Source organism: Rana temporaria, chromosome 1 (assembly GCF_905171775.1).
Source record: "Rana temporaria chromosome 1, aRanTem1.1, whole genome shotgun sequence".
Lineage (NCBI taxonomy): Eukaryota > Metazoa > Chordata > Amphibia > Anura > Ranidae > Rana > Rana temporaria.
In genome coordinates this window covers 393,575,380-393,590,401 of record NC_053489.1, presented here as the reverse complement: position 1 = coordinate 393,590,401, position 15,022 = coordinate 393,575,380, and the positions used below count along the sequence as shown (strand labels likewise).

Genomic DNA, 15,022 nt, shown 5'->3' with positions numbered 1-15,022 from the left:
TAAAGGAGATGTAGCAGAATTCATTTTAGGGTGCAATTCTTAGTATTTACATGTTGTGTTTTAGAAATAGGGTTTCTTTTTCTTTCTAAATCGCTCAAAAACTTGACAAAAAAACCCCCACATTTTTAAGACTCATTATGTCTCAGAATATACATTGGGGCGTTTTCTTCTCAAAATGGTGTCATTTCCATTGTCCTGGTGCTCCGAGGCCTTCAAAAGTGTAATAGGTAGTCAAGAAATTAGATGGGTAATTTATGCTCCTAGAACAACCTAGGCTCTTTATGTGGCTAAGTTGTAAAAAAAAGTCTCACACATGTGGCATCACTATACTCAGGAGTAGCAGAATGTGTTTTGGGGTGTAGTTGCAAGTATGCCTGTGCTGTGTGAGAGAAAAAAAGTGTTAATATGAAAATTTTGCAAAAAATTACAACTTTAAAAAACTCATTCACCTCACTACTGCAGCCAAACAAACTACAGCCAAGGCATGGAAATCCCAAACATTGGTTGTGGCTGAATAGAGCCTTTATCTTTGCCAAAATGACAGCTATTGAAGATGACAAAAATCAAAAAATTCTGCTAATTCTGGCAACCCTGAGTCAACAATTACTTGCCTCCTGACTTTGACCAGTCATTGTTGTTGCCTTGCTAATTTTCCCACCTCACCATCAACTAAAATGCATCTCCAGACCACAAACCGCGCTACTGCCATGAGAGACTCTCCCTCTGTTTCCTTTCACTCCCCCCCCTTTTTTTTACGATGACCTACTAAGTACAGGCACGATAATGTGACACCTGCCTTTCATCCACTTGCAAGATACTATAGCCAGCATAATCCCTGCACTTGGGCCTCTTACCTTTCTACTTCCTGTCTCTATTGTTCACTATATGACCCACAACTATGGGATACCCACTCCCTCCTCAACCCACGGCATACAGCTAGAGACTAACCACTTTTTCTGACGATATGATCTTCACCTTTTTCTCTTTGAACTAATACACAAAGTAAACAAGAGTTATAACATGAACATACGTCCAGTTCTAGACGAGGACAATCCATTACCTTATAAAAGTGCTCCCACCCGTTCACAGTTTGATCCCATGTGGGGAGAACAGGTGGTCTGGAGGCACAACTAACTAGGCTCACCGAATGTTGAAGGGCTCTTGTTCCAGTTCTCTAAACCACTCTGTTATTACAGATGGTCTCTAGACCATAACTCCTGCTTACTCCTAGACATGTAAAATGTATGTACGTTATCGTTCACGTTGAATGTATCCCATGTATAAGATTATACACTTTTCTGCCTTTCTTCTGTAAACCTCAAAAAAAAATATTGAAATAAAAAGGGCATTTGTACTGTACTAGCATGACAGGCTGTCAGTACTTCAGGTGTAATTTTCAATGATTGGTACCATAGCGTGTAGATGTAAACCAACTTTCACATAGACCAAATATACACAAATTTGGGCTATTTTTACCAAAGCGATGTAGCAGTATAAATTGTGGTCAAAATTGAAGAAAAATTACCTATACATTTTTGAAAATAAGAGAAATAAAGAAAAAAATATATATATTTTTTTAAATGTTTCATTTATAGCGCAAAAAAAAAAAAAAAACCCAATGCAGATTAAATAAAACAAAAAAAAATAAAAAAATAAATGTCTTATTAGGTACAGTGACTGACTTTTCATTCAAAGTGTAAGAGCACTGAAAGCTGAAAATTGGTCTGGGCAGGAAGGGGGTATAAGTGCTCACCCAGTAGGCAAGTCGTTAAATAGTGCCTACAGATAAAGGCAATATACTTGAAGTTGCCTTTTTTAATAATTTATTCAACAAAAATATCAATAAATATAATGATGTCATTTGCATAAAAGGTAAGTACACCCTTAGCCTCTGAAGCTGGCATTGCCACCTTTACCTGAAATAACTAGGCTTTTTATATAAATTGCACACCCGTCTCTGAAATCAAAAAAATTAGACCACTCCATGCAAATTCCCTTCAGTTACAAGATATTCTTAGGGTTTCTGTGCATGGACTTCTCATTTCCATTCCCCCACAACCTTTCAATAGGGTTCAAAACAGTGTTTTGACTAGGTCAGTCCAAAATCCTCCATTTCTTATTCTTCAGCCCTTCCTTGGTGGATAAATGGCTAACTGTAGCTAACTGTAGTTTTGCTCTAATGTTCCTTTTTGACCACAAAGGCTTCTTCTTGGCACACCTCCAACACAGGTTAAAGTGGTTGTAAACCTAGTTACACCACTTGTACCTACAGGTAAGCCTATAATAAAGCTTACCTAGAGGTACTGAAAATATCTCCTATACCTGCACAGTTTACAAAATATTTACCACATACGCTTGCACCGACGTCATCAGCGAATGCGCACTGAAGAAACGGCTCGCTCGTGCCGTTTCCTCAGCAGCTGTGCCATGACCGGCGGCTCCCGCGCGCATGCTCGGCAGTGACGTCATTGTGGCTCCGGACAATAATAAAAAAACTCAGGGAGACATGGCGCCGGCCACAGCCGGTACGGGGACCGCTGAAACAGCGTAGATTTAAGGCATTTCATAATGAGCGAGTATGTGAAGCATACTCGCTTATTATGGCTTTGTCTTACAGGTATTGTTTTTATTCGGGTTTACAACCACTTTAAATACATTCAATCTTTTTCTGATTGTAGATGCATACAGTGCCCAGCACAAATGAGTACACCCCTTTTGAAAAGTAAGATTTTAATCAATATCTCAATGAACACAAGAACAATTTCCAAAATTTTACCAAAATCTGTTTTACAGAACATTTGTTTAGTTTATTAGATTAAAGTAAGGTTAATCATAACTTAGGATTACAAAATATTCAGTTTTACTCAAATTAGTTGATGAAAAAATGAATACACCCCACAACAAAAATTACTACATCTAATATGTTGTATGACCTCCATGGTTTGTAAGGACAGCACCAAGTCTTCTATAATGAATGAATAACTTGTATAGCGCAACAATTGCGAACTGAATCGCCTCAAGGTATCCCTTTTGCTTCTGTTTCTCCCTCAGAAGAGTTTTTCCTGGAGGCCAGGTGATCAATTTCCGTTTGGATATTAGTTGGTAATGCATTCCACAGTCGAGGTCCTGAACTGCAAATCGACGTTCTCCTTTGGTCTTGTAGCAGGCTTTGGGGATTTGTAGTGTTTTTTAGTTGGTTGATCGGAGCACTCGATTGGGGTTTTGTTGTTTTATTTTCTCACATAAGTAGGAGTGATGGTAGCATCTTCTCTTTCAATATAGAGTAGTATATCTGTGAATTTGTGATATCATCAATGAATTGCAGCTTCCTGACACCAGCAGCCCCACAGAAGAACACTGCCACCACCATGTTTCACTGTAGGCACCATGCATGTTTCTTTGTACTCCTCACCTATGCAACGCCATACAGTTTTTTTAATTTTGGTCCTAGCACTTGAGAGTCCCAGTAGTCTTTAAGCACGGTTCTGTTGGGCTTTTCTTGTGCATGGGCTTTAGGAGAGGCTTCCTTCATGGACGACTCCCATGTATGGCATTCTTCTGCAGCGTACGCTGTATTTTTTTTATAGGAAACGATCACCTAAGTTTGGCTTTCTACTTTATTAGCTAACTGCAGTGGCCTTGCATGGGGATTTTTTTTCAACCCCTATCAGAAGACACTCCTGTCGAGGTGTTAACTTCTGTGTGGACGGCCTAGATGTCCCTGTGAGAATTTTTGTATCACTTTTGCTACAGAATTCTGACCGATAAGTAAACCCTTGCTCATCTTCTTTTAGCCTTCACCTTTTATAATCAACTGTCTGCTGGACACCTGTTTAACCACTTAAGGACCGGAAGGCTTTAATCCCTTAATGACAATGCCACATTGTTACTTTTTGCTATAATAAAATACTCCCCCAAAAAATATAAAACACACAAATTTCTTTCCTCAGTTTTTAGGCCAACATGTATTCTTCTACATTATTTTGGTAAAACAAAAAAGCGTATATTGATTTGTTTGCGCAAAAGATATAGCATCTAAATAGGGCATATATTTATGGCGTTTTGCTATAAAAATGCACCGATTACTGTATAAATGACACGAGCAGGGAAGGGGTTAACACTAGGGGGCGATGAAGGGGTTAAGTGTTCCCTAGGGAGGAGTTTCTAACTGTGGGGCGAGTGGACTGACTGGAGGAGAGAGATCGCTGTTCCTGATCACTAGGAACGATCTCTCTCTAATCCCCTGTCAGAACAGGGATCTGTTGGTTTACATTGACAGATCCCTGTTCTGGCTTTATTGTGGAACGATCATGGGTGGCCGGCAGACATTGCGGCTGATGGTCACACGCCTTCGGCGCTGTGCACACGCCCACTATTATACGAACAGCTACAACAATTTGCGTAAGAGCCAACCTGCCACAGTATAAATGATGGCAGCTGATCGGCAAGTGGTTAATGAAACATTAGACTAATCTGTAGTTGAATTCTTGTTAATTAGGATTTTATTGTTTAAAATTTAGCTGTGCTCCTAAAACTTTGCAACCAGCATGGTCTTGAATGAATTTGTTAGAAAAGTATTTTTCCTGTGTGTACAAATTAACCACTTACGGACCGCCCGCCGTCGTTTTACGCCACTACTTTGAAGAGGAATACCGTTGTTGTGGTAGCAGCTAGCTACCATAACCCCGGTAACCTCTTCTTTCAGATAAAAGTGGTCTCTGTGGTGGATACGCCGCAAGATCACTTATCAGCGGTGGGAGAGGCCCCCTCCGCCGTTTACTGGAGGCATCGGCAGTGACGGAGGAGATCGGATCCTTCTGTGTCAGTGGCCTGGAGACAAGTGAGGGGAAGATGGCCCCCACCGTCTCCATATCCCTGCAGGGTGAAAGCAACATCAAAACGTCACTTTCTTAAAGGGAAATTTTTTAGAATGACATAAAATTATTTATCTTTTATTGCATTTTAGTCAAAATATGAGATCAGAGGTCTTTTTGACCCCATGTCTCATATTTAAGAGGACCTGTCATGCTTTTTTCCCCATTACAAGGGATGTTTACATTAGCACCATAGTTACATCTTTCTGCAGACACTATTTGAATGAAGATTGAATGTCCTGCCTGTTCAAATGTGTTGAAAAGGTAAATTTCTATGAGGTGTATTTACTTTTTTTACATGACTGTATACTTATATTAGCACTATTGACATCCATGTGCTTAAAGTACAGTAGAGAGAACTTTAGAAAAATCTGAGTCTTAGATTATATGGCATGCTTGAAAATGAGCTGCTGCCAGTAGCACACGTGCCAGGAACCGTACACAGGTTTCATCACAAAGGAATGCTGCTCTGTACTAAACTCTAATACGGAATGTTTCAGCTGACATGCACACAGTGCCAAAAAAAAAACACTGCACACTCTAATTTCTATAAAATAGAATGCTCCATTATAATTACTAGAAAAGGTGTGCCAGTTATTAACCTCTTCCCGACCGCCCTGCGCAGATATACTGCTGCAGGGCAGACTCTGTGCACTGGATCAACTATCTGGTACGTGATCAGCGCTTCTGGGTAGAGGGCTTGTATGCATGTTGCCCCAGTGAATTGTGCTGCAATTCGTCACAGCAGAAGCCAATCAGCAGGCCCCAGGCACAGAAGAGAGGTCTGTGTTGGTAGAGCCTATTTGATTGCACAGTCATATTTAGACACCTGGGCAACAGTGGGGCTCGACTTTGAAAATGCAGGTTGTTAGAACAATGACTGACCTTATATCAATTTCTGTGACTTCGCTTAGGGCACTTTCACACTGGGGGGGCTTTGGCAATAAAGCACTGCTATTTTTAGCGGCGCTTTACCGTAGTTTTGGAGGCGCTTTTCGGCCGCTAGCAGGGTGCTTTTAACCCCCACTAGTGGTCGAATAAAAGTTAAAAGCGCCGCTCCCAAATCGATTTGCGGGCGATACAAAAGCGCTGCCCATTGATTTCAATGGCAGGGGCATTTTTGGAGCGGTGTATTGCTGCTTGGTGGATTTGTTTTCCAGTCCTGCAAGCGCACCCACCGCTCCAATGTGAAAGCACTTTTTACTCTAGGGTGGCAGGGGAGGCATTTTTCAGGGGCTACTTTTAGCTCCTGAAAAATACCTCAGTGTGAAAGTAGGCTTTAACAGTTCAGATTATGAATACTTTATTTTGGCAACATAAAAAGCTGCCCACACTTCTTAAAATGTGATATCAAGAAAGTCCTCTCCCAGTCAATTAGAAAAATTTTAAATGTAGAGATTGTAGTGCGTTAGGCATTTATGCTGGCTACACATGTTGAGTTCTAATTGCTCAATTTCCTGTGTAGTAAGAGGGCCTACCTAAACAAACTAGTCAATTTTATATTCAATCCAGTAGACAGCTACACTCTGTCAGTGATTAATGCAAGCTCATGCAAATTTTATCTAAATTTAGTAGACTGAATAACCAAATGATGAAGTGTGTGTGAGAATCTATTCTGATTTCACTGCAATTGCAAAGATCAGACTTTGAAACTCCAAGTATCTTTCCAAGTCTAATGTAATTTAACGGCACCATTCTAAATTACCTTAACCACTTGGCCTCCAGAAGATTTTATCTAGAGGTCGACCGATATATCGGCCAATATTTTGACTTTAAGAAATCAGTATCGGACGATTTTTGTGCATATTCGGCCGATTACTGACTGCACTCCTCCCTTCCCCACAGTCCACTGGCAGTTTTACACACTGAGCAGATCTGCCTGGCATGCTGCGTTCTTCACAACTTTATGCAGGACAATGAGAGTAGCAATGTTGAATTGAAGCCCAGTGAGTACAATTTATGGACTTGCGGTCAATGGCACATGTCATGACCATCCGCAATCAGTTTGCAGAATTTTTCGTATCACCTGATGGAGAGGTGTCATGGCAAAATGATTATGTGTAAAATAAAATGATGACATTTCATTAATTAGCTCCGCTTTCTGTCCTTTTTGGGCTTAGCATATGCTTGCCCCAGGCAGACTGCAAATGAGTGCTGTTGTGCATCATATAGAACAAAAAATTATTTTTAACACACATTTACTTTTCAAAAATAAATGAACAGGGTTCATCACAACTGGTGATAGGTGAAGGGGGATGCTTGATCACCATCAGGCCCAAACTCATGCTGGTAGCAGGGTTTGAAAATATGAGGAAGGCGTTCGATCCTGATGAAAATGGGAGGTGGAAGGTGGAAATTCACTGTAGGAGTGTGTGTGTGTGTGTGGGGGGGGGGGGGGGGGTAAAATGAGGTCCGGGACGGGATAGGCGATGCGGAGGAGGCGGATATTGAGAGGGGGGTGCTAGCGCTGCTGAGGTCCCAGGCGGTCATTGGGGGATTCTGAGAAGCATTAAATGGATCACATGGTGGTGGCCCACCACTTAATTTGGCATGTCTGTATTGCATAGCAATACCATATAAGCGATTCATACACTGCTTCTCCTGGTCTCCCCCAATGTCCTCCAGGATGTGAGATAAGGTGTGACAGAAGCAGGCGCATGGGTTGCTGGGATCCAAGAATGCATCCACACTGCACCTCTCGTGCCGCACTTCCTGCAGCAATGCTAGCATCCTGTCCTCATTCTCAATATTGCAGCCACCCCTCCTCTGACGCTGATTGCGCCCATGAACACTGACATGACCGCGCACCTCCCCATGTTCTTGGCTGACAGCTGAAAACACCAAGTCCCTGAATTCCTGCAAAAAACGAAAATGTTTAGATTGGCATGTAGATAGTCAGGCAGACATGACAGTTACCTCATCTGTGACACTTGCCACACTAATGTCATGGGGTGATGCATGGCCAGTGCTCTCCGTGGCACTGGTGGGTCTGTCCACCTATGGCTCTTCCACAGCCTCCTCCCTTCGCTGAGCAATGTTAGATGTTGTCCTGCAAAGAATAACATTTTAAAAGTTAAACAATATCCCTGTAAAATTTAAACCGCCTGCAAAGCAATGCACATAGGAAAATATATGATGGGAAAAAAAAAAATACTCTGTTGCCATTAATCATGACTTGGCACAAGAAGGCCAAATGGTTGTGGTAGATGTGGCGTTTTTTGGCAGGGACTGGCGCTCCACTACTTGCTGCTTTCTCCTCCTCCGTTAGATCCCGTCTGACTCGTTCCCAGAGGGATTTCCACCGGCACTGGAAAATTTTGCCTAAAGAAAAGTGGAAAAGGGTTAATGAGCATTATTTATTTACATTACACAAACATATCATGCATTCAATGAAAATATACATACTGGTCTCCGTTCTGGCTCCGCTGCTCATCTGTTTCCAGCCTGGAGTTATTGCTGCACTGATATCCTGCCAGGATTTTTGTTTAAGGTGGCCACCATGCAATGGATGTGTCAGATCCCAAAGTTCTGGATGGGCCTTGACTGCACTGATGAAGTCTATCTGAGACGGAGACACTGCACTTGCCATCTCTCTCCTCTATCCTACCCACAGTCACACGGCTGTGCAAAGGACTCTTGGGTAAAGTACAGACAGGAATTTCCTGGTTTTCCTGACATTACCATGACCAATCACATATTTACAGCTTAAACGCCAGACGCGCCCAAACGTTTAGCGTCAGGCGTTTTTACAGCTCTAGTGCTGGTCCTCAGAACGCACTGGTTATGGGGTTATTTTGGAGTTTAAAAACGCCTATGCCACTTACAGCTCCTAAACACCTGTGTGTGCACGAATGAGGCCAGAGAATAACATGGAGAGGCGTTTTTAAGCTGTAAAAAACGCTCCTAAAATCGGCTGTAAAAATGCCTGTGTACATGAGGCATCAAAAATCGCAAGGAGAGGGGGAGAACCTTGATCTGATTCTTTAAACGATTAATCATGCAGCTCTGCTACAGATCTAGGTGCTTAGTCCAAATTGGTTTACAACCACTTTAACCACTTAAAGCGGAGTTCCGGCCACAATTTCACTTTTTAAATATAAATACCCCTGTAATACACAAGCTTAATGTATTCTAGTAAAGTTAGTCTGTAAACTAAGGTCCGTTTTGTTAGGTTGTTACAGCATTTAGACACTTTATAAAATAGAAATTGACTGAGGCCATCTTAAGTGTGGGCATCATGAAGCCAGACTGTATGACTTCCTGGATTTCAGCCTTTCAGATCTCGCACATGCTCAGTGCTGCACAAGCAGTGTCAGATCAGGTTTCAGCACCTGTGCTGTCCAAGTCACATGATTCTTTGAGACTGGGGAGTGCACAGACTCCTGGAAAGTTACACCCACTACATTCCCAGGAGTCTGTGCGGTGTAGGTTAGGAAGCATTAAGCACCTAGGTGCAGGAAGTGGGAAGATTAACTATTCTGCCTAGCAACAACACTTTGAAGGCATCTAAAAAAAAAAAAAAAAAAAAATTTGTAAAGGACTAATGACATTTTTCTAAAACTACTGATGTAATGTTATATTTATGGGTGGAACTCCACTTTAAGACCCGGACCATTATGCAGGTTAAGGACCTTGCCCCTTTTTGCGATTCGGCACTGCATTGTTTTAACTGACAATTGCGTGGTCGTGCGATGTGGCTCCCAAACAAAATTGGCGTCCTTTTTTTCCCACAAATAGAGCTTTCTTTTGGTGGTATTTGATCACCTCTGCGGTTTTTATTTTTTGCGCTATATACAAAAATAGAGCGTCAATTTTGAAGAAAAAAAAAAATCAATATTTACTTTTTGCTATAAAATATCCCCAAAAAATATATAAAAAAAAAAAATTTTCTCCTCAGTTTAGGCTGATACGTATTCTACCTATTTTTGCAAAAAAAAACGCAATAAGCGTTTATCGATTGGTTTGCGCAAATTTTTAGCGTTTACAAAATAGGGGATAGTTTTACGGCTGGGCCTTAAAGAGACACATACAGGTACGTGCATGTGCCCAGCCGTGCCATTCTGCCGACGTATATCGGCGTGAAGGGGTCCTTAAGTGGTTAATAAATGGGCGTATAAGGTTTTTTATTAGGCCTTTATTAGTATTCAAATTAATCAATGTAGCAATTATCTTAAGTTCATCAATCACTGGCCTAGACACCCCAAACTGAGCATGAGCTGAAAGGCACAGTTAAAAAAAAAAAAAAAATGATGATCAATATTTACAAGGTTAAACTCTACCATTAATTGCTAAATGATTTGAATCCCTGAACATAACTTAACCACTTGCCATGACGTCAATGACGGCTACAGCACCTCCTGTGGAGGGGGAGATGCACCCAGAAGTGCCCGTGATCAATCAGGGTAAAGTGCCCTTTACCGTGTGATCGTTCTGTCCAACCATGGAGCGATCACTTGTCAACAAACATGTCTTGTTCAGCACGCTCCTCTCCTCACACGCAATCGGTACAGTGTGTGAGGAGAGGAGGGAGCCAGTGCAGCAATGAGAGCGGGCTGGATCTGAAATGCCCTTCCGTGCCACATCAATGCCTCATCCGTGCCACTACAGTGCCTCACAAAAGTGTAATTTATGTCCCTAGAACACATGACTGTGCTCCCTGCATGTTGGCCCTCTGTATGTGGCCAGGTTGTGTAAAAAAACAAAAAAACAAAAAACAAACATATGGTATCGCCATACTCAGGAGTAGCAGAATGTATTTTGGGGTGTCATTTTTGCTATGTACATGCTATGTGTTAGAAAGGTCTTATAAATTGACAACTTTGTGTAAAAAGTTTTCCAAAAACGTGTGGGAAAAAAATTACATGTTCAAAAGACTCATTATGCCTCCTAGATTATGTGTTGGAGGGTTTGCTTTCCAAAATTGGGTCATTTGTTGGGCGTTTCAATTTTCCTGGTGCTCCAGGGCCTTTAAAAGTAGTCAAGAAATTAAATGTGTAATTTATGTCCCTAGAACACCTGACAGTGCTCCCTGCATGTTGGTCCTCTGTATGTGGCCAGACTGGGAAAAAGTCTCAAATGTGGCATCGCCATACTCAGGAGGAGTGCGTTTTGGGGTGTAGTTGCAAGTATGCATATGCCACGTGAGAAAAATAACCCGTTAATATGAAAATTTTGTGAAAAACACACATGAGGTGTGAGCAATTTGCAGTGATTGGCACCATAGCTTGTAGACCCCAACTTCTAATGATTTTTTTTTTTTTACAAATTTGCAAAATTTTATAAAAACGGAACTAAGAAAAATTATCTTTTTATTTATAGCGCAAAAAAATAAGTAACCCAGTGGTGATTAAGGAAAATTGATTAGGGAAAAAAAAAATGGAGTTACACTTACCGGTAACGTCCTTTCCAGTAGTCTTTCAGGACAGCCACAACTTGAGAGATAGGCTCCTCCTCTTCCTTAGGAAACACTGCACAGCCTTTAAAATCTCTCCTCCCCCTGCTAGACCTCAGTTTTTATACGAGCACTCCGGTCCGCTGGGGAGACACAAGAACATGTTAGTAATCCATAGTTAACACATCAATATCATACTATGTTCCTGGATTAGAAACCCCTTCTTCCTACTTTTCGGGAGGGTAACTAGGGCTGTCCTGAAAGACTACTGGAAAGGACGTTACCGGTAAGTGTAACTCCATTTTTCCCTATCCGTCTTTCAGGACAGCCACAACTTGAGAGGATAATCGAGTACTTACAATTTAGGGTGGGACCACGGCTTGCAAGACTTTTCTCCCAAAGGCTTGTTCACCTGCTGACACCAAGTCTACTCTGTAATGCTTGATGAAAGTGGCGTAGCTGGACCAAGTTGCGGCTTTGCATATTTGATCTGGCGTCGCTCCAGCCCTTTCAGCCTGAGAAGTAGCCACCGCTCGAGTAGAGTGTGCCTTTATTCCTGTAGGGACTTCCCTACCAGTCAAGGAGTAAGCCTGCCCAATAACTAGTCTAAGCCACCTAGCAATTGTGCGCCGAGACGCTTTCTGTCCCTTTCTGGTCCCAGAAAACAAAACGAACAAAGAGTCTGACTTCCTAAAAGCCCGAGTCAGCTCCAAGTACTGTAGGATGCATCTCCTAACATCTAGTGTACTAAACTTAAATTCCCTTTCACCAGAGGGATTGGAACAAAATGAAGGTAACACAACCTCCTGGCTTCTATGGAACTTGGAAGCCACTTTCGGAAGGAAGGCCGGATCGGTTTTAAAAACAACTCGTTCCGGAAAAATTACACAAAAAGGAGGACGAATGGACAGGGCTTCCAATTCACTGACCCTCCTGGCAGTAGTCACTGCAACTAAAAAGACTGTTTTAAACGTTAGATCCTTTAACAAACACTTGTCTAAGGGTTCAAAGGGCAACCCTGTTAGCACCTGTAAAACTAGTGATAGATCCCACTTGGGGAAGGGAGGTCCCTGGGAAGGTTTCTGTCTGGACAAAGCCCTAAAGAACCTGATGACCCAAGGATTGGATGCTAGAGGGCTCTCTAGAAACACACTGAGGGCTGAGACCTGGCCTTTAAGGGTACTCACTGACAAGCCCTTATCCGCTCCGCACTGGAGAAACTCCAGAACGGACTTGTGGCTTTGTGTTGGAAAGGAAAATTCCTGGCACCAAGTATTAAAACGAAGCCAAACTTTTCTATAAATAGAACGTGTCTCCTTCTTCCTACTGTTAAGAAGGGTGGCAGTCAGTTTGTCCGAAAAACCTCTGGACCTCAGCAAGGACTCCTCAGTAACCACGCCGCAAGGTTCCACCTGTGTACCTGTGGGCATAGAACTGGACCCTGCGAGAGGAGATCCTCTCGAAGAGGAAGAAAAAGAGGGGGTTCTGTGGTCAGTTGTTTGAGAACCGAAAACCAAGCCCTCTTGGGCCAGTGGGGTGCCACAAGGATAAGTGAGGTGTTCTCCAGCTGAAATTTTCTCAGGACCAGTGGTAGAAGAGCTGGGGGTGGGAAGGCGTAACAAATCCCGAATCGCCAGCTCTGGGATAGGGCATCTATCCCTCTTGCTCCCTCTCCCCTGCCCCGAGAGAAAAACCAATGTGTTTTTGCGTTCTCCCTGGATGCGAAGAGATCTATCTCCGGAGACCCCCATCTCTTGACCAAAAGATGGAAGACCTCCTGATTGAGGGACCACTCGTCTTCCCTCAGTTGACTTCGACTGAGGAAATCCGCTGTACTGTTTTCTATCCCCCTTAGAAAAACTGCTGATAAGGACAGGGTGTTTGTTTCGGCCCAGCGAAAGATTCTTGTTGTTATGGCCGACAGGGCTACACACCTGGTGCCACCCTGTTTGTTTACATAGGCCACGGCCGACGCATTGTCTGACCTCACCTGGACGTGGTGTCCTCGAAGTCTCTCCTGAAAGAAGATGAGAGCTAAACCGATCGCCCTCAGCTCCTTCCAGTTGGAGGAATGTTTCAGCTCTGCCACTTCCCAAACACCCTGTGCTGGAAGTACCCCCAGGTGAGCCCCCCAACCTCTGCCGCTGGCGTCTGTGGTGACAATCAGTGGAGACCGGATATGCCATAGACGACCCTGCGACAGATTGGTGATCTTTCTCCACCACCAGAGGGATCTCTTTACCTGACTTGGGACCTGTACCAGGACGTCTAGGTGTTCTGAGCTGTGGTCCCAGATTCTGAGTACAAAGGCCTGCAGGGCCCGAAAGTGAATCCCTGCCCACTGGACTGCCGGTAGAGTGGAAGTTAACAGTCCTAGTGTTGACATCAGGAATCTGATTGAAACCTGATGGCTGCCCTGGAGGGCAGATACCGACTTTTCTAACTTTAGAGCCTTCTCTAATGGAAGGAAGACCCTTAGCAGGGTGGAGTCCAGGGTGTACCCTAAATAAGGAATGCGCTGCGATGGTATTAGACTGGATTTTTCCAGGTTTAACAGCCAACCTAGGTCCATAAGGGTCTTTTTGGTTAGTTCCAGGTCCCTGGAGACTTGTTCCGGAGAGGCTGCAAAAAGAAGCAGGTCGTCCAGGTACGCTATTATACCCACTCCCTGAAGACGCAGAAAAGCTATTGGTTCCGCCAGGACTTTTGTGAACACGCGGGGTGAGGAGGATAGACCGAATGGCAAGGCCTGGAACTGTAGGTGCACCACCGAAGTTCCCAAGTCTATCGCTAGCCGTAGAAACTCCTGAGACCCCTCTGCAATGGGTACGTGCAGGTACGCGTCCCTGAGGTCCAGGGAGACCATAAAGCAATTCTGTGGTAGGAGGGCCCTTACCGTGAAAATTGACTCCATACGGAATCTTTTGTATGTTACTGACTTGTTCAGCGGTTTCAGGTTTAGGATTAACCTGTACTTGCCAGAGGGTTTCTTTACCACGAAGACGTGGGAGTAAAACCCTCTTTTCTCCTCTCCTTTTGGGACTCTGCAAACATTTTGGACCTCCAGATCCCTCAAGGCCCCCACTAGAGCTTCTGCTTTTTCTTTGGCTCTGGGAAGCTGAGTGACCAGGTACCTCTGTGGCGGAAGGAATGAGAACTCTAGGGAATACCCCCTTCTCACTATCGCCAATACGTACCTGTTTGGGGAAAAAGACTCCCATTGTGGGAGGAAGGCCCCCAACCTTCCCCCCACTCTGATCTGGGAGTCATTGTTTTTGGGGGGCTGGTCAGGTGGGCGAAAAATCGCTCCTCTTCCCCTACCCCTAGGTGTCCAGATCCTTTTTTGAGTCTCTGGTTTCGGGACCCCTGTTTGTCTCTGGGGACGAAACCCTCTCCCTTTTTGTGGAGTTTTACGTTTAAACGGAAAAGATTTTTTCTTATCCGCCGTGCGGTCTAAGACTGACTCCAGGTCAGGACCAAATAGGAGATCTCCTGTAAAGGGAATCCCACATAACTTAGACTTGGACGCAATGTCTCCTGACCAAGTCTTGAGCCAGAGAGCTCTTCTGGCAGAATTAGCCAGGGCTGCTGACCTGGCTGACATGCGGACGGATTCTGCTGAGGCATCCGCAATGTAGGCTACCCCTTTTAAAATTGTGGGGAAGGAAGCCAAAATAGTGTCCTTGTCCGTATCTGCCTCAATATGTTCTTGGATCTTTGAGAGCCAGTGTTCTAAATTACGGGCCACTACTGTAAC

The 15,022-nt window shown here is 43.5% G+C and overlaps 1 protein-coding gene across 3 annotated transcripts in view; it reads right to left on the bottom strand.

Annotated features, from left to right (window-relative positions):
- GNG7 (G protein subunit gamma 7) overlaps positions 1 to 15,022 on the bottom strand; it is a 110,394-nt gene that overhangs the window by 59,167 nt on the left and 36,205 nt on the right. Inside the window, exon 3 of one of the 3 annotated variants that reach the window (XM_040322647.1) lies at positions 6,925 to 8,195. The exons of the other annotated variants lie outside the window; for them this stretch is intronic. Coding sequence (XP_040178581.1) covers positions 8,139 to 8,195 — 57 coding nt within the window. The 3' untranslated portion in view covers positions 6,925 to 8,138. Of the gene's footprint in view, positions 1 to 6,924; positions 8,196 to 15,022 lie in introns of those variants that run through there. 3 annotated transcript variants of the gene reach the window in all.